The sequence below is a fragment of the Budorcas taxicolor genome, chromosome 10 (genome assembly GCF_023091745.1).
Source record: "Budorcas taxicolor isolate Tak-1 chromosome 10, Takin1.1, whole genome shotgun sequence".
Classification (NCBI taxonomy): Eukaryota; Metazoa; Chordata; class Mammalia; order Artiodactyla; family Bovidae; genus Budorcas; species Budorcas taxicolor.
The window spans coordinates 82,062,206-82,087,515 of record NC_068919.1 but is presented as its reverse complement, the minus strand read 5'-3'; the positions used below and the strand labels follow the sequence as shown (position 1 = coordinate 82,087,515).

At 40.8% G+C, this 25,310-nt stretch overlaps 1 protein-coding gene across 1 annotated transcript in view; it reads right to left on the bottom strand.

Moving 5' to 3' along the window:
* The window catches only part of RGS6 (regulator of G protein signaling 6), a 606,577-nt gene that overhangs the window by 174,571 nt on the left and 406,696 nt on the right, over positions 1 to 25,310 (bottom strand). Inside the window, exon 3 of the mRNA XM_052647235.1 lies at positions 10,012 to 10,111. Coding sequence (XP_052503195.1) covers positions 10,012 to 10,111 — 100 coding nt within the window. The remainder of the gene's footprint in view (positions 1 to 10,011; positions 10,112 to 25,310) is intronic.

Genomic DNA, 25,310 nt, shown 5'->3' with positions numbered 1-25,310 from the left:
GTTCACATGTAGGTATGGACAGTTTGTTGTCTAGCAATGGAAGAGAGAAACACTATGCTGGTTAAATCAGTTTCACTATCCCCATCATTCTTTTCTGTTGTTACTGTCATTTTATTTTTTCTTATTTTCTAATTTTTACTGAGGTATAATTGATTTACAAAGTTGTTAATTTCTGTGGAATAGCAAAGTGATTTGGTTATAGGAATACATATACATAAATCTATTCTTAATCTTTACTAACGAAAGAGATTCCCATTACAGAAGAGATAAGGCTACCCCCAGCTGTTGCCTCCTGGAGGTGATAAAACTCCTAAAATGTTTGAAAGGGTGTTTGCTGGTTTGTGATGGGAGACTGGTTATTTCACAAAGGGTTAAAAGGCTGGGGGAGGCTGCTGAGCAGGAGAAAAAGGTGATGACTGTTCTGTAGATACAGCCTCCATTGGCATAGTAAGAGTGGCCATATATTTGTGGATTTCTACTCAGGTTTGGTATCCATAGGTCTCAGCAATGTAGATTTTCTCTGTATGTGGCTCTCCACTCTACTACAAGCAATGTTAGGAGAGTGAAGAGGAATAATGATTTCCTGAAATACCATCAGGGTTTTCTCTAGAGGTGGTTGGTAGGAGTGAAGAGCTTGGAGCTGCTGTGCTGGTACTAGCTCGGGCTGTGGGTCTGAACATAACGCTCTTGGGATTGACTGCAACTGTGGCTCCATCAGGAGAGTTGTAATAGAATTCTTCACTGGTGCAGGCTGAAGTTCTTGGCTATTGGTTGGAGTTGTCAAATGAATTTCCTGTATTCTAACTGGTAATTGTTTCTTGTGCCATGACAGGTACTGGCTGAATGATATGTTTGATACTTTGGACAGGTTGAGTATGAGATTTACCTTCTATCCTGGGGTTTGACTGGCCACCTCGACCCCAGCCTGGGCTGTGCTGGCTGTAGGGACCTGATCTTACTTGACAGTAGACACTAAGTTAGTGTCTGGTTAAGTGGTGGTGATTAATCAGAAGGTGAGTATGTTAGTAAAATACATTCTAACTCGATAGAATGGTCTACTGATGCTACTAGTGTGAGTCTTGGGAGGACTCCATCATCTAAACAGAGCTGCTTCTTAACTTTTCCACTGACTAGTGATGGTTTAGGTTGTCTCAGCATTGTTAGTTATGGTTCATCTGTAAGCTTTTCAGATTCCTGAATTTTGTGGTCATTATCTCCTATGTCTGAAAGCCACTCTCCATGGATCTCTGCCATAGTGTTACATCTAGACAGTGAAGCATTATTTCCTCTTTTTTTTTTTTGTTGTTGGACTATCTTCTCAAGGCTGTTTAATCCAAGGATGATGTTTACTTTCCATGTTAGATCATTATAATAATGGCCTCCAACTTTGGGATTAAATCTTTAAAAAAAAATCCTTTGTCATAATTTTTGTGTCATTTCAGAAGAGAAAAGATGTATGTATTCAATCCATCATGTTAACTTGGATCCAATTTTAAATGGATTTTATGCCCCACATCTAGTCACCAAGTCCTATCAATCTTATATTCAACCTTTTCCTTAGATGTCTTGAATCTTACGTTCTTTCACAGTGGGCCCTCAAAGCACAGGTCCTGCTACTAACTAGCTGTGTGACCTTGGAAAAGTAATGTTTGCCTTTGAATTTGCAGTTCCTCAATTATAAGATGGAGATACCAGTTATTCTCTTATAGGATTTCTGTGAAGATTAAATCAAGTGTGGCGCTAAAGTTGATTTTTCTAAAGTTGTTTCAGCTGATGCTGTGGTGGTGGTTCCTTAGTTTTTGCTTAGACTCCCTCTTCTAAAGATCCCCTAAGTAGTCTCAGATTCCCTATCTCTTCCTATTCCATCTTTCATACACTTCTAACATATAACTGTGATTTATCCTCCTATTTTAAAACCTCTGATGGCAGTCCACTACCTTTAGGATAAAATCCACAAGTCAAGGTTTCTTTGTAACCTGTTATTATGGTTAAATCTAAAATCCTTTTAATTCCTGTGGCTGTCCTGCCAGTGCATTCCTCTCCTCAAACATACACACACAACTGAATCTTAAACTCTGAACACATAAACAAGCTCATCCCTGCTGAAATCTGGCATACTTTTCCTGTATTTGAACCTATGAAAATTTTATTTCCTCCACTTGAAGTGACCTTCCCCAGGTCATCTTTTCCTCTTGAGTAACACTTAGTTCTAAAATTATTTCCTGTGGTAGATCATTAGGATAATGGCCTCCAATGAATCATGTCTCCCCATGTCAATGTGACATTGCTATTCCTACAACAGGAGATGGAGTTGATTTCTCTATCCTCTTCAATATAGGCTGGTCTGGTGCCTTGCTTCAAAGAATAGACAGTGGTGAACTTGACATTGTATGAGTTCTAGAGCCTGAGTCTGAAGAAGCCTTTCTGTTTTCATCCTCTCTCGCTTGAAACTCTTGACATCATCGGGCTGTGAAGCAGCCCAGTGTAGCATACCATGGGATATGAGGCAATGTGGAGATGAACAGAAGCCTCAGAAAAAAGAAGGCATCGCTGCCAAGCAAGTGAGTTGAGACCTTATAGACCCTCTAGCCTGAAATGAACCAGTGGATGAATAGGACCACATGGGAAAGACCAGCAGAAGAACTGCCTGGATTGCTAATTCACAGAATCATAACTGTGAAAAACGAAAAATCTTTATGGTTTGTGGTAGCTGGTTACACAACAATAGATAACTGATATACATCCTCAGTGTGAAAGTGCTGCACTCAATATGCCAGCAAATTTGGAAAACTCAGCAGTGGCCACAGGACTGGAAATGGTCAGTTTTCATTCCAATCGCAAAGAAAGGCAATGCCAAAGAATGCTCAAACTACCGCACAATTGCACTCATCTCACACACTAGTCAAGTAATGCTTAATATTCTCCAAGCCAGGCTTCAGCAATACATGAACCGTGAACTTCCAGATATTCAAGCTGGTTTTAGAAAAGGCAGAGGAACCAGAGATCAAATTGCCAACATGTGCTGGATCATCAAAAAAGCAAGAGAGTTCCAGAAAAACATCTATTTCTGCTTTGTTGACTATGCCAAAGTCTTTGACTGTGTGGATCACAAGAAACTGTGGAAAATTCTTCAAGAGGTGGGAATACCAGACCACCTGACCTGCCTCTTGAGAAACCTATATGCAGGACAGGAAGCAAGAGTTAGAACTGGACATGGAACAACAGACTGGTTCCAAATAGGAAAAGGAGTACGTCAAGGCTGTATATTGTCACCCTGCTTATTTAACTTATAGGCAGAGTACATCATGAGAAACGCTGGACTGGAAGAAACACAAGCTGGAATCAAGATTGCCGGGAGAAATATCAATAACCACAGATATGCAGATGACACCACCCTTATGGCAGAAAGTGAAGAGGAGCTAAAAAGCCTCTTGATGACAGTGAAAGAGGAGAGTGAAAAAGTTGGCTTAAAGCTCAACATTCAGAAAACGAAGATCATGGCATCCGGTCCCATCACTTCATGGCACATAGATGGGGAAACAGTGGCAGACTTTATTTTTGGGGGCTACAAAATCACTGCAGATGGTGACTGCAGCCATGAAATTGAAAGATGCTTACTGCTTGGAAGGAAAGTTATGACCAACCTAGACAGCATATTCAAAAGCAGAGACATTACTTTGCCAACAAAGGTCCGTCTAGTCAGGGCTATGGTTTTTCCAGTAGTCATGTATGGATGTGAGATCTGGACTATAAAGAAAACTGAATGCTGAAGAATTGATGCTTTTGAACTCTGGTGTTGGAGAAGACTCTTGAGAGTCCCTTGGACTGCCAGGAGATCCAACCAGTCCATCCTAAAGGAGATCAGTCCTGGGTGTTCATTCGAAGGACTGATGTTGAACCTGAAACTCCAATACTTTGGCCACCTGACGCAAAGAGCTGACTTATTGGAAAAGACCCTGATGCTGGGAAAGATTGGAGGCGGGAGAAGGGGACGACAGAGGATGATATGGTTGGATGGCATCACCGATTCGATGGACATGGGTTTGGGTGAACTCCGGGAGTTGGTGATGGGCAGGGAGGCCTGGAGTGCTGCGGTTCATGGGGTCGCAAAGAGTCGGACACGACTGAGCGACTGAACTGAACTGAACTGAACTGATACATCCTTAGAGAAATGTCCTAGATATATTCAAGGAAAACTCATGATTCTCTCCTCTGCTTTGTGGGTAATCTTCTATTATAGCACATAGCTCATATAACTGTTGGTCTACCTGTATCTGTTTCTCTCACTAGATTAAAGAAATTTCAAAAGCAGAGATCAAGTTTTTATTCACCATCATATCTCCCATGCCTACCCTAGTGCATGGTACAGAGGAACCATGTGCATTTATTGCCCAGGTCACAGACTCACCATTTCCTGAAATGCTTTCATCTGCTCTCTGGAACATATGCTCAAAAACATGGTAAGATTTTTTTTTTATATCCTCAGCCTTTTCAGTTAATGTTTTCTATATCTTGCTCTTACCGAATAGCCCTGCTTCCCTGTAGCCCTCTTAGGTGGTGGCTATCTTCCCTTGCCCCATGCCTTTTATTCTATAGGGTTTGAAGGTAGGTAAGCAATCTCTGTTTCTTATGGTTTCATTCAGTCTTCAATTCCTCCCTCTTCTCAAAAGAACACTTAGCTTTTTACTCTCTTGACATCAGATTAAACCACCTGTAGCCCTTACTGTGACAGTCAGATACTGATTTGCGGGTCCTTGTGTCTCATTCTATATAAAAACTATCAAGTACCCTCTCTAACACTCCTCAGAAGTGATTTCAACATCTGGAGAGCTCACTCTTCCAAAATCACGACCTGCTAGTTCCTTGACCCCCACCCTATCTCAGTCACTTATTCCCATGGTCATACCTTCCATCTTGTCATCACTAATTGACTGCACCTCTACAACCTCAGTTTCAGATACTCTATTATCCAACCACCATCTCTTATATTTCTGGCTCTCTTTTTCACACCTCCAGCTCCAAAACTCCTTCACCACTGGAACCTAGACATTTATTGTAATCATTTCTCTTCACCGTTCTTTACCACTTTATTCTCACTTTTCCCCTTACTCAGTTAAAATTTAGTAGTCAATCATTTTAGTTATTCTCTTGCCTCTCTTTGATTTATCACACTCTGATACTTGCTATCGTCTTTTAAGGACTTCTAATGAAGTCTGATTTTCTACTTGATACATGCTCAAACTCAAGGGAGTTGAATGTGGCTGGAGAAAGATTTGCCTCTCTTTAAATTCATAAATATTAATAACAATCAAGAGGGTCCCTAATGCTACCTAGGAGTCAAAACTCTGTTTCCCTAGTCCAATCCCTTGACTCCCCTAAATGACTATTTCATAACTTCTAATCCCTCCCCAATCCTTTAGCATCTCTACCTTTTTAGCTTCCACTATTATTAAGAAAATGTAAACAATTATTTGTACCCCTGTGTATTTGCTATGCCTCCCCTCCTCTTCCTATGAATACACTGCATATGTTTCTAGCTAAAGCTACCCACGTACTGGTGCATCGCATCCAATCCCTTACCTGCTTGTGGAAATCACTCCTTGAATTTTCCCTCTTTCTCCTGCACTATTTTTCCTCTTTATTGAATCATTCCCACCATCATACAAACATACTGTGACTTTCATACTAATTAAAAAAACCGACATATCCTAATCTCATTTACCTATTTAGATATTACTTGTACTTTTCCCTGTTATGAAAAACTCCTACAAAGGTTAATAAACTCGATTCACTCTCTTCCCATTCTGACTTGAACTCCCTCCAATAAGACTTTTTGCTCTCAATGCTTCATAGAACATGAACCTACCAAGGTCAGCAGTGGAGCCAATGCTGCTAAATTCAGTGGTTGATTCTCAGTTTTTATTTGACTATCAGCTACATGTCGTATAGTAGATCAAATCTACTCTTGCTTGAAATACTTTCTAGAAAATGTGGCTTCCAAGAAACCATATTTTCCTAATATTCCTCACCTCCAGCTGTGCTTTCTCAGTTTCTTTTGCTTTCTTCTTTTCTGCATGACTAGATTCTGTATACTAGTGTATCCCAAGTTTCAGGACTCAGACTATGTTTTCTATCTGTGCTCACTCCCATGGTGAGCTCATTAATCCCATGGCTTTAAATACCATCCATATGCCAATGACTTATGTCTCAGCTCAGACTCTCCCTTAAAAAGCTACATCCACAAACTCAAGTGCCTACTTGTTATTTCCAGTTGAATGTATAATAGGTCCCCAAAATTTAGTATGTCTAAAAATGAAGTTTTTGCAAAATCAGACATGCAGATCAATGGAACAAGTTAGAAAGTCCAGAAATGAACATACAATTAATCTCAAAGGAGGCAAAAATATACAATGAAAAAAAGACAGTCTCTTCAATGTGTGATGCTGGGGAAACTAGACATCTACATATAAAAGAATGAAATTAGAATATTCTCTAACATCATAAACTCAAAATGGATTAAAGACCTAAAGGTAAGATCAAATGCTATAGAAACTCCTAGAGGAAAACATTAGCAGGGCACTCTTTGACATAAATCACCACAACATCTTTTTGGATCTGTCTTCTAGAGTAATGGGAATAAAAATGAAAATAAACAAATGGGACCTAATTAAACTTACAAGTTTTTGCACAGCAAAGGAAATCATAACACAACTAAAAGATAACTTACAGAATGGGAGAAAATATTTTCCAATGGTGCGACCAACAAGGGATTAATTTTCAAAATATACAATCAGCTCAATATTAAGAAAAAAAATCCAATCAACAATCAAACTCCTCAGAGTAAGCAGAAAGAAACAGAGTGATCCTACTGAAATATAGGTCGGAGCATGTCACTCATGCTCAAAGTCCTCCAGGCGTCCTGGGACCTAGGGGCGATGCGATTTAGCTCACTATCATCACTGACTTCATCTCTACTATCCTTTCTTCCCTTCACTCTACTGCATTTTTCCTGTTTGGCTGAGCCATGCGGCTTATGGAGTCTCAGCTCCCTTACCAGAAACTGGACCCATGCCCCCACAGCGGAAGCCTGGAACCCCAGTCAGCGGACCACCAGCGACATCTCATTCTTCACTCTGCCGTAGCTCCCTCTTCTTAGTTCCTCAAGACTCTGCGAACATACTTGCTTTGGAGTTTTAGCTCTGGCTTTCGGGAATGCTTTTCCCCACAGTTCAGTTCAGTTCAGTTCAGTTCAGTTCAGTCGCTCAGTCGTGTCCGACTCTTTGCGACCCCACGAATCGCAGCACGCCAGGCCTCTCTGTCCATCACCAACTCCCGGAGTTCTCTCAGACTCACGCTCATTGAGTCCATGATGTCATCCAGCCATCTCATCCTCGGTCGTCCCCTCTCCTCCTGCCCCCAATCCCTCCCAGCATCAGAGTCTTTTCCAATGAGTCAGTTCTTCGCATGAGGTGGCCAAAGTACTGGAGCTTCAGCTTTAGCATCATTCCTTCCAAAGAAATCCCAGGGTTGATCTCCTTCAGAATGGACTGGTTGGATCTCCTTGCAGTCCAAGGGACTCTCAAGACTCTTCTCCAACACCACAGTTCAAAAGCATCAATTCTTCGGCACTCAGCTTTCTTCACAGTCCAGCGCTCACATCCATACATGACCACAGGAAAACCCACAGCCTTGACTATGACAACATCCACATAATTCAACCCCTCATCTCCTTCCATCTTTACTCAAATGTAACCTACTCAGGAAGTTCTTGCTTGGCCACTGGTTCCAAATTTTTTAACACTCCTATCCCCCTCTTCATACTTAATTTTTCTCCTTGGTCTTTTTCACTACTGAAATTCTATCAACTTTCCTTATTATTTTGCTGTCTCCTCCACTAGAATATAAATTCCATGAGAGCAGAAATTTTCATCTATTTAATTTACTTCTAAATTCCCAGTGCCAATAATGCTTAGAAAATAGTAAATACTTATTGTATTTAAAATAGTAATACAAATAGTAAATATTTGTTGAATGAATGAGAACACATATTGAAAGAAGAACCAGATGGAACATTGTCTACAAATAAAAATAAAATAATTGAAATATCTAAAAACTAGATTAAGGGTAAAATTATTTTTCAAAGGACAACAGAATGTCAACAAAAGAGATGTATGCCACGGTTCATCTTATGAAACTAGTATAAATTTGTTACCAAAACTAGCAAGGAGGGTAAGTAAGAAAAACAACAGACCAATCTTGCCCATGAAAATAGATACAGACATCCTAAATAAGAGTTTATCACATAAAATCCAGAAAAGTATGAAAAATATATCATGGCCAACATTAGGGCATAATTCCATTTATATAAATTTCAAAGTTAGAGAACACTAAGAATACAAGCATTGTTCATTATCCAAATCCACTTGGTACTTGAGCTCAAACAGTGACAGTCTAAATAATCAGTTGGCATATTTGTGGATACTTCAACTGAGTGTATTTATTTTTTAAAGTAACGTATAGTATGTAGACTGTTCTGGTGTGCTGTTTTATGAACCTTGACCTATGCATAGATTTATGTCATCACCACTGACCCAGTCAGAATGCAGAACTGTTCTGTCACCTCATGGAATTCTGTCATACTCCCAGTCCTTCTCAACTAGTGAGCCATTCTCCATCACTATAGGTTTTGTGCTTTTTTTGGGTTTGTTTATATTTTAGAATGTCCTATAAGTGGAATACCATAGTATGTAATCTTTTGAGATTGACTTTTTTCCATTCAGACAAATAACTTCAAGATTCACCCAAGTTGGTGCCTATCTCAGTAGCCCACTCCTTTTCATTGCTGGATTTGGATGCACCACAGTCTGTTTATTCATTCACTCACTGAAAGACATATGGGTTTTTTCCAGTCTGGAGATCATCAATAAAGCCGTTATGAATACTGACAAATTTTTACCTGAATGCAAGTTTTCATTTCTCTTGGATAAGTGCCTAGGGATTGCCAGGTCATATGGTAAACATACATTTAACTTTATAAGAAACTTTTAGAATAGCTGCATCATTTTATCTTCCCACCAACAGTATATGAGAGTTCCAGTTGCTCCATAAACTCACCACCACTTGGTATTATCAGGATTTTTATTTTAGCCATCCTATAGGTATGGAGTAGAGGCTTAGTCCTTTTGGTTCCCCCAGATTGGAAAGCAAACAGCCAGATTTTAATAGTTAGGGAGTCATCTAAAATTTTATTTTATTTGGTTACTTGTTTGGATAGAGGTGTAAAGGATACACCCATATGTGGAAAGATTGCGAGGAAGAGCAACAATTCGTTTAGTATAGAAGTAGATAGTGGTTTCTCTAATGGAAAGGGAGGTAGATGCCATCCACTATGCTCCCCAGAGGCTCTAAGATACCCATTATGCATTATTTATAAAGTGGCTTGGTGGTATAGGTGGTACATGTGACAGTTCTATTCTTGAAACTATACCCATGTGCTTGATAGATTTCTCAATTAACAACTTTTAAAGAGATATATGAGCACACAAAACACACAAACCCCAAAGTAATGCAGAAAAACTGACAACCACTTCTTTTGGAAGTTCAAGTATAATCAATTAAAACACTTAAAGGCATTTTGTAGAAGAATATAAGACTTTCTTGAAGCTTATTTAAATATAAAATAATTTCTTTAATACTGTGTTTTTGTGCACACCCCACAGGGCAAATGGCTAGTTTATTAATGAGCTTATTTCTTTCCAGAAGCCTCAACCATAGGCTGGTCAGACCACTCTTTTTCAATATTATTACTTACTGATGATATTAATGACTGACAAAGAGTAGCTCATTCCTAGAAACCAGGACGAGAAATTGACTTTATGTAAGAACCACATTGAACATATTATGTTTGTCATTCACAAATTATTAGACACCTCCCAGGTCACAGTCAAGGCTACACAACACTTCAGCAATCTTTCCTTGTTGCCATCAATACCTTGTAAGGAGAATATTTACCTGTAACAACACTGGGGATTTTGGAGAGAAAGCTCTTCACTGTTCTGACGGGCACACCCCCTGTCTTGTCATCTTGCATCTTTGTAATGATGTCTTCAATCTGAAAGAGATTAAAGAAAAGAAGTGTTATTGCATATCACAAAGTAATTGCAAATGGTACCTTTATAAATAGCCAAAATGTGGGAACATGGATGCCAACAAGAGATACCAGGAAAGGCCTCTGCGGTGTCAATAAACATAACAGCACGATCTGCTATGGGTCTTGTGCTGGGGATGCAGAGGCCAAGGGGTTATATATGAAGAGCAAAAAGCATGATCTCTAAGAACAAGGCTGTGCCCCCAGTTCAGTAAGGCAGGGAGAAAAAAATTCTTGATGGGATCCAACATGTAATTCAGTATGAATGTGATGAAGTTCCTCCCCTTTCCCAGACTGGATTTATATATAATTTGAATCACATGAAATTGCCATATTCAACCTAAAGAAAAGGAAATTTCCTCTAATATATTAACACACAGCTGTTTGGAAGTATAGGCAGGGCTGCCTTTGGGATGAGAGAAGAATCCAGACAGAGTGGCACAGGAGAAAAAGAATACAAATCAAGACATGGAAAGTGCTGATCTGGAGAAGTTGGAGGACAAGTCTCAAGGTTGTGAGTGGTGGTGTGAAGGGGGTTGCCTTGAGCCAAGAACAGGATCCTCTCCTTTTGGACTAGGGAAGACCACGCTATCAGGAGAAAGGCCACGGTGGGCTACGGCCTGGAGCCAGGTGAAATTGTATTGATGAAACCAGATACCTTGTACATATACTGAAAAAAGAACAGAGAGAGGAGATGGACGACCAAGAATACAGTGTCTTAACTTGGAAAACCAATCTGTAGCTGAGAATTTACAAGGCAGATGTAATTCCCTGGGCAGAAATCTTCAGAATAGGATACAGAGCAACCTGTAAGAAGGACATAGATCTTTTTGTTTGTCCAGGGGTAGGGGAGGGCAACTGGAAAAGAAGAGAAGATAGTGTTTAGCTTTATCACTTATTTTGTTCCCCTAAGCAACAGAATATAGTTGAAACACCAGGATGGATTCTCTGAGTACTTCCATATAAGTCACATAATTTTAAGTCTAGAAATTTAAAGTGTAGTTCAGCTAGTCTAATGTGCTAGCATAGCAATTCGTGGGTGAGTTTCTCAAAGTCACACGACTAACAACTTATTTGCAGGAAACATAACTTGTTAGAGACAAAGTTAGGATAAGACATAATGTAATAATAACATACAATAGCCAAAATATATTTAGACTTTATTATGTAGTACTCTTCTATGTACTAGACGCATATTATCCTATTTCATTCCACTGAGTACTCCACAACCTCAATTCCACTATTATCCTCATTCTTAGATAAAGAAATTGAGATTTGGTGAGGTGTATCAATCCGGCTAGACTAGGCTAAGTTGAGGTAACAAATAACTCTCAAAATCACAATGGTTAACATAACCATTTTTTTCTCTCTCATGCTACAAGTCTACCAGAGGTCAAAAGGGGGACTGTGCTCATTGCAGTTTCTTTGGGACCCAGGCTGATGGAGAAGCCACCATCTTGAATGTTGCTGGTCATTGTGTTAGAGGGACAAGAGAGAATTCTAAAGATTCTTGCATGAGTTATTACGTGCTATAGCCCAGATGTTAATATAATAATGTCACAGCTCTTTAGACAAAATGAGTCACCACCCAACCACAAAGGAGCCAGTCTTTTGGGTGCCAGGAAGAGAGGAGAGCTGACCACCTGTGAGCAGCATCAGTGACCACCTTAGAGGTTAAACCACCTTCCCAAGGTCACACAGCTACGCGGTGGTAGACCTGAACTTGAACCCAGCCACACACCCCAGAGATCAGGCTTCTGAGCCCTGGGATGCTCTGTCATCCAGTAAGAGTCTCAGAGAACAAGCCAAGCAAGGAGACCATTCTCCCCTGGATATCGCTTGATTTCCCTGAGAAGGACTGACAGTGAGAAAGAACTTAAGCTCCTGGTCCCTTAGGCAGTGGTTGAATATATAACACCAGGAAAAAAGGGTCCTTCTCTGAAGACCTGTATTCTGTATCAGGAGGATTTTCAACCATATTCTTATTCATAGTCTCAACTAGGGCCCCACCTTCTGTCCTCTAAACTCAACCCAGTGATTCAAAGTAATTTGAGTATTTACTACTTATTGATAGTCCAGCAGAGTTATTCCTAGAAAAGTGATCATATTTTCAAAATAATCTATGCTTTTGGTTTAGTGTGCTATGTGAAACCAGAAGTATCAGTTACACTGTTGCTTTTTATGGCTTGAAAATTACTGGGAATTAGAGGAAAGCCAATGTTGTAATTCAATTAGACCCCTGACTTGACACTAGTGGGTAAAAGTTCCAGTTAAGTGATATGGACTGGATTTAAAGACTGGCAGAGGTCATCTCCATGATTCTTTTTCTTCTGCTCTGTTTAGTTGTTTTATCACACCATTGAATCTTAAAAGGACTTATTTACTAAAGAAGAAGATCCATCTTCTTATGTTGGCCCACCATGTACCAAGGGTTAGATCACTCATCAGAGATGACAGGACAATTCCCTTAAGTGACCAGAAAGGGGATAATGTTCCAGTAATAGCTTATAACATCGGAGGTGTAGAATAATGTTTCATTGGTCCCTAGTTTCTAATTCCTTCCCAGTATTAATGTATACCCAGATCCTTAACTTGGCTTCATGATGGGCTAAAAGTCTGCTTCTTTACTTTGGGGCTTAGCCATGTGATTTGCATGGCTCATATAATGTTACTGAATGTGATATGAGCAGAGACTTTCAATATACCTGGAGGGTGATGCTCACCCTCCTCCCTTACCCTCCTGCATCAGATAGTTGTTGTTTCAAGGAAGGTGAGAGACATCCAGAGCAGAAGGGGTGAAACACATAGCTAGATCAGTCAAAGATCATGTAAGACAGTGGTCCAACTACCCTGTGGTTAAAAGTCAGCTGAGCTGTAGATTTGTTAGTGAAAAATACATGCTTATTGTGTGCCACGGAGTTTGGAGTGATTTACTCTGCAGAAAAGTTGTGGCTATTGCTGACTGATACGTAGAGCTCTGGGGAAAACATGCATTTTCAAAATTGATGAAGACATACAAATACCTGGTAACAAGGATCAATAAATTTTAGAGGTGGAGTATCCTAGAATCCAAACCTTTTAAAAAATGTAGAAATTCCACCTACACTATTCATTATGTGCTTAAAAATTCTTAAGGTCAATTCTACCAGCATTATGCCAGGCAAATTTGTGATCGTTGAGTTTGATTCCATAGCATGGTTCACTGTGACATCAGCTAATAATACTGTCTCTGAATTTTTTTTTCATGGTGTACAGAGAAATGCTAAGAGTACAGACCCACCAAAAATTCAAAAGTGGGTTCCCAGGAGCTTATATAAATTATAATGACAAACATTTTCAGAACATCTATGTTATGCTCTATCCTAGGTATTTAAAATCAATAATAAATATTCGTGGTCTTACAATTTATTTAACAAAGATATTGAAATTAAAACTCAGAAAGGTTAAGTGGTTTATCCAAGGACACATAGCCAGAAAGTGGCAAAGCCAGGATTTCTTCCCCAATTCTTCTTATCTCCAATGCCCAAGCTCTTTCTATCAAATCTAAGATTCATCTTATATCTTCAACCAGTGCCTGACAACATGCTTTGTAGCTAGAAAGCACTTAATACTGTTTGCATTGAAGGGAAAGTTTAGTTCAGGCCTAAGAGGGTATACGAGAAAAAAGAAATTGATCTAGATAATCAGATTCTCAACCCTCTCAGGGTTTGTTCTGGTCCAATGACTGCTGGTATCTTGTTGCTCAGCATTTTCCCTCTTGGTCTCAGGGGCTTGACTGGATTTATCTTCTATTGGTAGATCACAGCTTCCGGGTTGGGGATGGGGAGGTATACACTTTTGTTTCCTTGACTGTTCAGTTCCATCTAACTTCTGGTACCTTTTGTTCCTGAAGAAGAGCAACATCAATTCCCTGTCATCCTTTAATATGAAGTTCTGTGTCACCAGGGAGCATGCTGGACCTAAGTGACACCGAGCCAATCAATAAGCAGGTGGCCCTTATCTGACAGCCAAGCCATGCGGAGAAACCACGTGGCCAGCTCTACCTGTTCTGCCTGGATGGCTCACGACAACCAGACACCCTTCTTCAAGGAGCTCAAAGCTCAAAGCACTGACAAGCACGTAAAACAGCAGGAAAAATGGAAACCACTCACTATACCATAGTGGGTTTTCTCTGAAATGAGGAATATTATGAGGACTGTAGATGTAACTCACTGAAGTAGCCATGGGGTGTAAGAGAGGAGTGAGGAGAAGCAATCCTCTGTTTACAAACTGAAGCCACAGCAGGATGCTAGGAAGAACACTGGTCTGAGGCCCCAGAGAAATGCCAACTTCAGTTTCACTGACTTGCTGTGTTGACCTTGGACAAGTTATTTAAACTCTCTGGACTTTACGTCCCTCATCTCTACAGTGATAGCCCTGGCTGCTAAACTAAAATTTCTAATTCTAAAACATGAGAGACTTCTCTGACCTGACAGATACAAAGCTGTGTCTGCGAGGAAAGACTAGGAGCAGCAATCAGGCTGCCAGGTTCCCCTTCTGCCCATCTGCCCTGTGGATCAGTGCAGGACGTTCCCTGTGCTGAGCAGTGCAAGGTGAGGGAAAGGTGCTGGGCAGGACCAGAGAGTTTTGATGTTTTGAGAAATCATTTTGGACAGATGGCCTCAGAAGCCAGACAGAGACATGATCCAAAGAGGCCCTGACACTGCCCTTCTTGGCCAGCTCCATCTCTACTTGGATAGATGGCATGCCTAACAGAAATGACTAATGGCCAATATTGGTTTTGTTTGTGTAAATTAATTACCCGAAAACTAATTTATTTAGCTCCTCCAATTTTTCCTCAGTGGAAGATTAGAAAACTTCAAGACTATGCAAACTATGCTGCTTTATTAAAAAAAAATGTCCACCCCATCTTCAGCAAAGAAAGCAGAGTATGCCCCAGGCATGAGGGTCTTTTTATTGAAGCATTTCATCTTGACTTTGCAATCAGTTGTCTATTTCTAGCTACTAATGACTGTCACTTCAGCTCCTGCATTCATTAAAAATCCCTTCTGTTTTGGTGTCTGTGAATGAGTGAAAATGACTCTTTGGACACATCTTATCAGCCCGGAGGCAGGAATCAGAGCTGGCAAATGATAATCATATTTCTTAATCCAAAATGGGCATGCTTCACTGAGCATGCTCTGTCCCATATGTGTTCCATAAGATCAGGCCATTTCTCACTCTTATTTTTAAAAATACAGAACACTGCTCTTCTCAACTTGTAAATGTTCTCTGCTTCACCTACTGGTTTAGTGAACATTTATTGAGCATCTACACAGTGCCAGCCACTGATCTAGTTTCTATGGTAACAAAAAGCAGGTAAAAGACAAAATCTGTTCCTCTTCATCATGGACTAATAAATTTCAGAAAGATTCAGGGATCCAGTCTGTGTTGGAGATAGCAGAGCCAAGTATGAGTTCCAAAAAAAGCTGGAAACACTAAGGAATATCACTTTCAGAAGCCCTCAGAAGGGGAACCATGAAGGCTTCCTCCCTTTTTCTCCACCCCATTCAATGGGCAGGAACAGAATTTGAGATTCCTTGTGCTAGTTACGACAAGATTGCAGTGCCTCCTAATTTGTGTTCAGTTAAAGTTACTTTTGAATCTCTGTCACAGCCTAGAAGGCTTTTGACAAAAAGTTTTTAAAAATCCAAATTCAGAACAGTATGGAGGTTCCCCCAAAAACTAAAAATAGAGTTACCATATGATCTTGCAATCCCATGTCTAGGCATATATTCAGAGAAAACTATGATTAAAAGAGATACATGCAATGTTCACAGCAGCACCATTTTCAACAGCCAAGACATGGAAGCAAACTAACTGTCTACCTACAGAGGAACAGATAAAGAAGACGTGGTGTGCACATATACACGGATGTGGACTATTTCTCAGCCATAAAAAAGAATGAAGCAATGCCATTTGCAGAGATTATCATACTAAGTGATGTAAAGCAGACCGAAAGACAAGTGCCATATGGTATTGCTTATATGTGGAATCTAAAATATGACACAGATGAACTTACATACAAACCAGACACTGACTCACAGGCATAGAAAACAAACGTGTGGTGACCAAAGGGGAAAGACGGGGAGGCTCAATCATGAGTTTGGGATTAACACATATATACTACTATATGTAAAACAGATAAACAAAGATGTCCTTTGTATAGCACAGGAAACCATATTCAATATCTTATAATAATCTTTAATGGAAAAGAATCTGAAAAAGAACACACACACACACACACACATATATATATATATACACTTCAATAAATTTTTTTTAAAGTCCAAACACAGAGGATACAGTAGGCCCCCTACATACAAACCTTCAAGTTGTGAACTTTCAAAGATGTGAACATGTATTTGCCTGTCCAGCCGTGTAAGTTAGTTCACGTGTCTGGCATACATCATCACATGTGTGCATCTTCCACAAGTGGCTGTACTTTTGTGTACTTTACTGTACAATACTGTATGGAAAACAATAGACCAGTATCTTTTTTTCAAGCCTAGGATATCTATAAGCAAGCATAAAAGCAGCAGAGATGTTGCTGTTACTGCTAAGAAGTTATTGTACTGTACTTTTAAAGTTACTGTACTTCAAGATTAAAAATATTTTCTCTTGATGACTGTGGCTTTGTAGTAGAGCCTGAAGTCAGTCAGGTTGATTCCTCCAGTTCCATTCTTCTTTCTCAAGATTGCTTTGGCTATTCAAGGTTTTTTGTATTTCCATACAAATTGTGAAATTATTTGTTCTAGCTCCGTGAAAAATATTGCTGGTAGCTTGATAGGGATTGCATTCAATCTGTAGATTGCTTTGGGTAGTATACTCATTTTCACTATATTGATTCTTCTGATCCATGAACATGGTATATTTCTCCATCTATTCGTGTCCTCTTTGATTTCTTTCATCAGTGTTTTATAATTTTCTATATATAATCTTTAGTTTCTTTAGGTAGATATATTCCTAAGTATTTTATTCTTTTCGTTGCAATGGTGAATGGAATTGTTTCCTTAATTTCTTTTTCTATGTTTCCATTATTAGTGTATAGGAATGCAAGGGATTTCTGTGTGTTGATTTTATATCCTGCAACTTTACTATATTCATTGATTAGCTCTAGTAATTTTCTGGTGGAGTCTTTAGGGTTTTCTATGTAGAGGATCATGTCATCTGCAAACAGTGAGAGTTTTACTTCTTTTCCAATTTGGATTCCTTTTATTTCTTTTTCTGCTCTGCTGTGGCCAAAACTTCCAGAACTATGTTGAATAGTAGCATTGAAAGTGGACACCCTTGTCTTGTTCCTGACTTTAGGGGAAATGCTTTCAATTTTTCACCATTGAGGATAATGTTTGCTTTGAATCAGTTCTAATGAGGTGGATGAAACTGGAGCCTATTATACAGAGTGAAGTAAGCCAGAAAGAAAAACACCAATACAGTATACTGACACATATATATGGAATTTAGAAAGATGGTAATGATGACCCTCTATGCGAGACAGCAAAAGAGACACAGATGTTTAGAACGGACTTTTGGACTCTGTGGGAGAGGGAGAGGGTGGGATGATTTGGGAGAATAGCATTGAAACACGTATCCTATCATGTAAGAAACGAAGTGCCAGTCTATGTTCGATACAGGATACAGGATGCGTGGGGCTGGTGCATGGGGATGATCCAGAGAGATGATATGGGGTGGGAGGTGGGAGGGGGGTTCAGGATTGGGAACTCATGTACACCCATGGCTGATTCATGTCAATGTATGGCAAAACCAATACAGTATTGTGAAGCAAAATAAAGTAAAAATACAAATTAAAAAAAAGTTTTCTCTATTTTTTGTTTTTTAAAAATGTGTTATTTGTGTGAAAATTATTATAAACCTGTTAGAGTACTGTACTATATAGCTGATTGTGTTGGTTGGACACTTAGGCTAAATTTGTTGGACTTAGGGACAAATTGGACTTAGGAATGCACTCTCAGCTTGGTACTCATTCATATGTAGGGGACTTACTGCATTTTCCCCATATAACAACCAATCAGCATGTGGGTGGCTGCGGCATTACTACAGTTATCCAATTCTACCTGAATCACCATCTTGGCCATTCCTTCATGGTTTCCAGAAGATTACCCCAGCACTAGACATCACTTTTACATTAGAGAAGTAGAAAAGTGGGAAGAACCAGGGACTGTTAGTATAGCCATATTTGTTCCTTTTATCCGGAAAAGCATATTCCTTCCCAGAAGATTCCAACAGATCTCTGCTCTTGTCTCACTGACCAGAACAGGGTCATATGGCAACATGTGGTTGCAAAGAAAGCTGGGAAGAGTGTAGTTAGCTTTTCCAGCCTCTTCACCACATGGAAGTATGGGAAGAGGGGAATGGAAATGGGATGGGGTTCACCGAGTAACTCTGTCTATCACTAAGACCTTGTATTAAAGAACATTCATGAAGGATGGTTGGGCAGATCTTGATTCATCTCTCATCTGTTCTCTACGTGCAGCCTGTATCACCATAATCTGTACTTGCATTTCCTATTAGGGTTTTTTTTTTTTTTTACTCATCATTTAAACCTAATTGTGAGTGCTCAGTAAATATATATTTATGAATAATTGAATGTGGCAGTGGTGGTTTAGTTGCTAAGTCGTGTCTGACTCTTGCAACCCCATGGACTATACCCTGTGAGATCTCCTCTGTCCATGGGATTTCCCAGGCAAGAATACTGGAGTGGGTTGCCATTTCCTTCTCCAGGGGATCTTCTTGACCCATGGATCAAACATGTGTCTCCTGCATTGCAGGCAAATTCTTCACCACTGAGCCACCAGGAAAGTCTTATAATCAAATGTATTCATCAGTAAATGAATGAGTAAATGACATGAGTGCTATATTCTTAAACAACTTTATCTTGGAATCCAGCATTGAACAGGATACTTAATATTTTAGAGTCTCAGGGGTAGTGATATCTGGAATTTAAAGTAAATTTGGCATTTGCATTTTTAAGATAATTCTGCTTTGGAAATATGTTAAATAAGTAGAAATCTCAAGATTTCTTGAACCTTAGCAACAACGTTCAAGGAATTACTAAATAGGCATTTAGGTACTAGTTGAGCCAAGAGCCAATTCCCCAGTATACTGAGCCTAACATCACCCAGGGGCAGTGCTAGGCTGGAAAGATGAAACAGCACTGTTTTGTCTCCTGAAAGTTTATTTTTATGGTTTTAATATTACCATATGTAGTGCTTCATAAATTACTTTTATGGAAAACATCTTCATTTAATTGAAGAGAAAAAGTAGGCAAGAATGATGCTCTAGGTCAGTGAACAAATAGCTTATTGATGATACTTTAGAGGAAATGACTTTCCCTTGAGCTTGGCTAGAATAGTCAAGTCTTAGAAGGCATCGTCTCTCTTGTAGAAGAATCTATTGTTTGTTTGGAAATATGAGCAGAGCTGGTCCTTTGGGCAAGCCACAGAATAAAGAATGTCTGACCGAGGAAGGTCAGATACAGTGTAAATGAGGAAAATGGACACTGACCAATGACACATTCTAGAGATGTCAGAGGACCTAAAATCTTTTAATTATAATCTCAAATTACTGTAATTTGAGTGTGCCATCTGCTTCTTATTGGGAACCATCCCCCTTTCACAAATAAGCACACTGATACTTAGGGAAGGTAAACTGTCCAAGGCCAAATGAGACTTGAATAGTAAGATTATTGATAAGAAACCCTGGCAGCCTTGAGCCAGAGCTGGCTCCCTGGGTCACTACATCAGTGCCAGGGCAGCTCCCAGGGAGGTTTCGCTTAACCTTAGGCTTTAGCTGAGTGCAAGGAGATGCAAAAGATGGGGCCACATCTTGTGCTTAAAAGTTTAATACACAGTGGGGAAGACAGAAAAATGTTCCCTTCAAAAGATGTCCTCATTCTAATCACTGGAACGTGTGACTATTACCTTACATGGCAAAAGACACTTTGCAGATGTAATGGGTTTAGGGCTCTGAGATGGAGTGGTTATCCTGGGTTATCCAGGTGGGTTCAGTCTAATCACATGAGTTCTTGAAAGATGAAGACTTTTCCCAGCTGTAGTCAGACACAGACACAGACACACACACACACACACACACACACATACACACACACACAGAGAAATATGACTATAGAAAAGAGGTCCAGGAAATCAGACTTTGTTGGCTTTGAAGATGGAAGGAGGAGCCACAGTCCAAGAGATGTGAGAGGACTTTAAAGGCTACAACAAGCAAGGAAACAGACTGTCCCCTGGAGCCTTCAGAAAGGGGTGCAATCCTGCCAACACCTTGATTTTAGCGCAGAGAGGCCCATTTCAGACTTCTGAGCCCCAGAACTATAGAACAGCAAATGTATGTTGGGTTAAGCCACTAAAATTGTGGTGTAATTTGTTACAGCAGCAACAGTGACCCCTATGCAAGAACAAATGTTTGGAAAAACCATTATTCTGTATTGCAAAACAGTTTAATATTTTCTCCTCCCAGGGAGGAAGTGGGTAGATTTCCCACATTCCACTGCTCTCTGCTTTTTCTGCACAGTTTAACTGCCAAACCAATGGACAACCAAAAACTGTGGCTGTCTGCTTGGGGAAGATGTCAAGGATGAGGACAGGGAAGATGTCTGTCTCTAACCCGAAGTAATTGCTTCCATGACATTTTAAATGCTTCAGTTTTTGGCCTACTGGGACCAATTAGATGAGTGGCTCAGAGGTTATTTCCAGGAGTTTCTTAAATGGGTCACAGCAGCCCGCTAATTAACTTCAACACCACAATCTACACATGGAAAAACAAATACCCTTTCTTATTTCTCATCTCCAATCTTCCCTTGCCACATTCTTCAGTTAGCCTACCAAGGAGAATTGGACAAAAAACATCAAGTGGAGACACAATATAGATAATTAGGTCAGCATCATAAAATGCTCCAACTTTGAACATGAAGCCTTCTACAGAAAGATTCTAGTTCAACACGTACATCATTTTCCCCTTACTTCCCTCAGTAATAAGTCAATATCTTAGTTTCCAAAGAAAACTGGTCCCTCCAGTATCTTGAAATCTCACTATATTTTTTCCTCCTGGAGGGGGAACAAGAAACATAAGACTTGTCCCCCCTCTGCCCCCCGTCCCTGCCCCAGCAAGGACATCCTGGACTCTGGAATCATTCACCCTTTCTGACTCTTCAACACCTTCCCCGACTCCAAGCTGAACAACTGAACTGGTCACTGGAGCGAATTAGAATCGTTCATGTAAATCATCTCCTCAAATATCTGCTGTGGTTCCCTATTGCTACAAAATAAGTGCCAGGTTTCCTATTATGGGATTCAAGGTCCTCTATGATTGGGCATCAAATTACCTTTCCAGCATTAGCTCTCCAAACTTTTGGTTCTTGGATACACCTACCTGCAAACAGTTCTCTGTATTCTCATGCAATGATAATCTGTCCACCACTGCAAACCCACTGGGTCCTCATTACGCTCCCAGGCTCTGTACAAATCTCTTCCTCTAGGAAATGTCACTTGATTTTTCCAGCATATGCATACATAGGCATTAAGAATGTCTATATTTTTATTGAAGTATATTTTACTTGGCTTCCCTTGTGTCTCAGACAGTAAAGAATCTGCTTGCAATGCAGGAGACCTGGGTTCAATCCCTGGGTTGAGAAGATCCCCTGGAGAAGGGAACAGCTAACCACTCCAGTATTCTGGCCTGGAGAATTCCATGGACAGAGGAGCCTGGCAGGCTATATATATATAGTCCCTGGGGTTGCAAAGAGTTGGACATGACTGAGCGACTTTCACACACACACACATTTTACTTATAATGTGTTGATTTCTTCTGTACAGAAAAGTGATCCTGTTATACATATACATATATATTCTTTTAAAAAATATATTCTTTTTCACTATGGTTTATCATAGGATATTGAATAGAGTTCTCTGTGCTATACAGTGGGACCTTGTTGTTTAATCCATTCTCTATATGTAGAGACCTATCTCTCATGTAGAACCTATCTATGAAATAGAAACAGACTCCCGGACATACAGAACAGACTTTTGGTTGCCAAGGGGAAGGGAACTGGGGAGGGATGGAGCAGGAGGTTGGGATTAACAAATGTAAGCTATTATATATAGAATGGATAAACAAAATGAATGTTTATATTTTTTACTCCCTTTTTCCATTCAAAGGATGTGAGGTAAGATCCAAAACATAATGTTTCTCCCTTGCTCCAATGGTAAGTGCCATATGCCTCCACTTAGGACATTTTTTCTGTTACTGAAGTTTTGCTTCTTTCCCTCTGGACCATAACTTTCTGAAGGGGAGAGACAGTTCTCATCTTTGAAGACAGGACCTGGTCCTCTGTACCTGGGCCCCATCGAACAGAAAAAGAAAACAGAGGATGACAGTCAGCCCTTCAAACAGGAAGGACTCACCCCTTAATCTCAGGATAATGAGAGAGCCAGCCCTTCAGTCTCCCAGAGCTTCAGAGAGAAGAGAATTTCCAGATGGATCAAGAAGGGCTAGAATGAAATTTCCTCAGCAACTGCAACCCCCAGGATGCCTAGAGACGTTTTAGAGAATTAGAAAAAGCAGGGCTGCACCTGAGGCAGCCCCAAGCTCCCCTCTCACTTCTGTCCACACCTCTTCCGACAGGGCTGCCTGAAGACTGCTCAGCTGCCTGTCCCCCGCAGCCCCTGTCTGCTTTGCTCAGAGCCACAGCCGTCCGTACTCAGAAGAAGCCAGGGTGGCATCCCGACTTGGTGCTAAACATCTCACTGTTGGTGATGACAATGGCATCCTTCCCTCCAGTGGGGAGGGAGATGTTGCAGGACTCCCCTCAGCCCTTCTGACTCTGATTCTGGGCCTGTGGTTCACCTGGCCCAGCCCCACCTGTCCCAAGGGGGCCCTGTCTTTTCACCATTTCCTTGCATGGTGGCCCCACTGCTGCTGATCCTGTCATTTTTCTTTCCGGGGCATTTTCTTCTTTGGTGACATCATTCTTCAATTTTGATGTCCCCAGATGCTCCAGTGAGCACAGGAGAGTTACCCCCAGGGAAGGGAGACTGAGAAAATCCAGTAGGCCAAGCCAGGCGACCCAGTCCTAAAGGAGAAACAGGAGGCAAATCATCACTGATCCCAAGTATATCTGCATGCTCACTAGGAGCTAGGTACTGGAAAACCAGACAGGAGGGTTTTCCTTCAATACTTACCTTTCGGCGCGGAGGTCCCTTGAGGTTTTTACATGAGCCTAAGGAAGCAGAGGAACAGTCCCCAAAGGAGCTGTGCAGAAGGAGGGGCAGTTACATTGCTGACTTCAGGAAATTCCCGCCTCCACTCCTTAGGGTGCCCCTGAGCACTGCCCTCAGCAACCTGGGGTCCCCACACTATTGGGTGGGACCCAGGGCAACCCTGGCTTGTGCTGCCAAAGGGACAGCAGCAACGATTCTGTTCTAGGTTTTGAGTCTCATGCATCTGAAGAGTGAAACTGTTAGCCACTCAGTTGTGTCTTTGCGACCCCATGGACTGTAGCCCGTCAGGCTCCTCTGTCCGTGGGATTTTCCAAGCAAGAATACTGGAGTGGGTTGCCATTCCCTTCTCCAGGGGCATCTTCCTGACCCAGGGATGGAACCCGGGTGTCCCGCATTGCAGGCAGATTCTTTACCATCTGAGCCACCTGGGAAACTCTCTGATGCGTCTCCTTGCTGATAATGCTGCTTGGAACACCCCAGTACATTGCTTTCTGGAACACTTGTCTGAGTCATGCCAGAGTGCCCCCCTGCTCTGTAACTGATGCCCAGAGGCTGCTGTCTCCCCTGTAGGCCTGCATCCCCTTTTCCTCACTGCATTTCTGCACTGTAAGTGCCCCTGTCCCTTTTTTCCTTACATAAGAAAGAAGCACGAGGTCCCCTTGCTCTTTCTGCAATGGCTGGTCTCTCCTTTCATTCAATCCAGCCACCAAAGGATTAAACAGAAGGGACTAAGCCACGATGGGTACTTTTACTCACCTTTTTATAGTATTTGCCCAACTTTTAAAAATATTCATGAACTACTTTTTATTAATTTTAAGGAATTACAGTTTATTTCTAAAATTTAAGTGACGATGTAGGCAAAAGCTCTTAGCACAGTACCTGGCACATAGATAGTTGCTTCCAATAAATGTTAATTTCCCCTCCTTCAAAACAGATTTAATTTCTTCTTCTATCTGAAGGAAATGATTAATGACAAAAGATTCTACTACTCCCTTCAGATGCATGTGATTGACCCTTTGTTTTCAGTCCCCTACAGAAGCCTCAGCAGATGGCAGCTGGGGATGAAGAGCCATGCTTTCCAAAGAGCTGTCACTGAAGTCATTTCCTACCTAATGAGCCCACTTACTATAGGTTTCCAACTCCATGGAAGAGGTCTGCCCAGGAACCAACTCTGAATCACCCCTGGGCTCCGTGAGCAGCCTTACTTTTACCACCTTCCATCCCAAGCCCCACCACGTGGCAGGATAAGCAGCAGGACTTTCCTGGCCACCGGTAGCACCTTGCCAAAAGCTGGACTGGAAGAAACACAGGCTGGAATCAAGATTGCCAGGAGAATTATCAATAACCTCAGATATGCAGATGACACCACCCTTATGGCAGAAAGTGAAGAGGAACTAAAAAGCCTCTTGATGAAAGGGAAAGAGGAGAGTGAAAAAGTTGGCTTAAAGCTCAACATTCAGAAAACGAAGATCATGGCATCTGGTCCCATCACTTCATGGGAAATAGATGGGAAAACAGTGGAAACAGCGTCAGACTTTATTTTTGGGGGCTCCAAAATCACTGCAGATGGTGACTGCAGCCATGAAATTAAAAGATGTTTGCTCCTTGGAAGAAAAGTTATGACCAACTTAGACAGCATATTAAAAAGCAGAGACGTTACTTTGCCAACAAAGGTCCATCTAGTCAAAGCTATGGTTTTTCCAGTAGTCATGTATGGATGTGAGAGTTGGACTATAAAGAAAGCTGAGGACCAAAATATTGATGCTTTTGAATTGGGTGTTGGAGAAGATTCTTGAGAGTCCTTTGGACTGCAAGGAGATCCAACCAGTCCATTCTAAAGGAGATCAGCCTTGGGTGTTCTTTGGAAG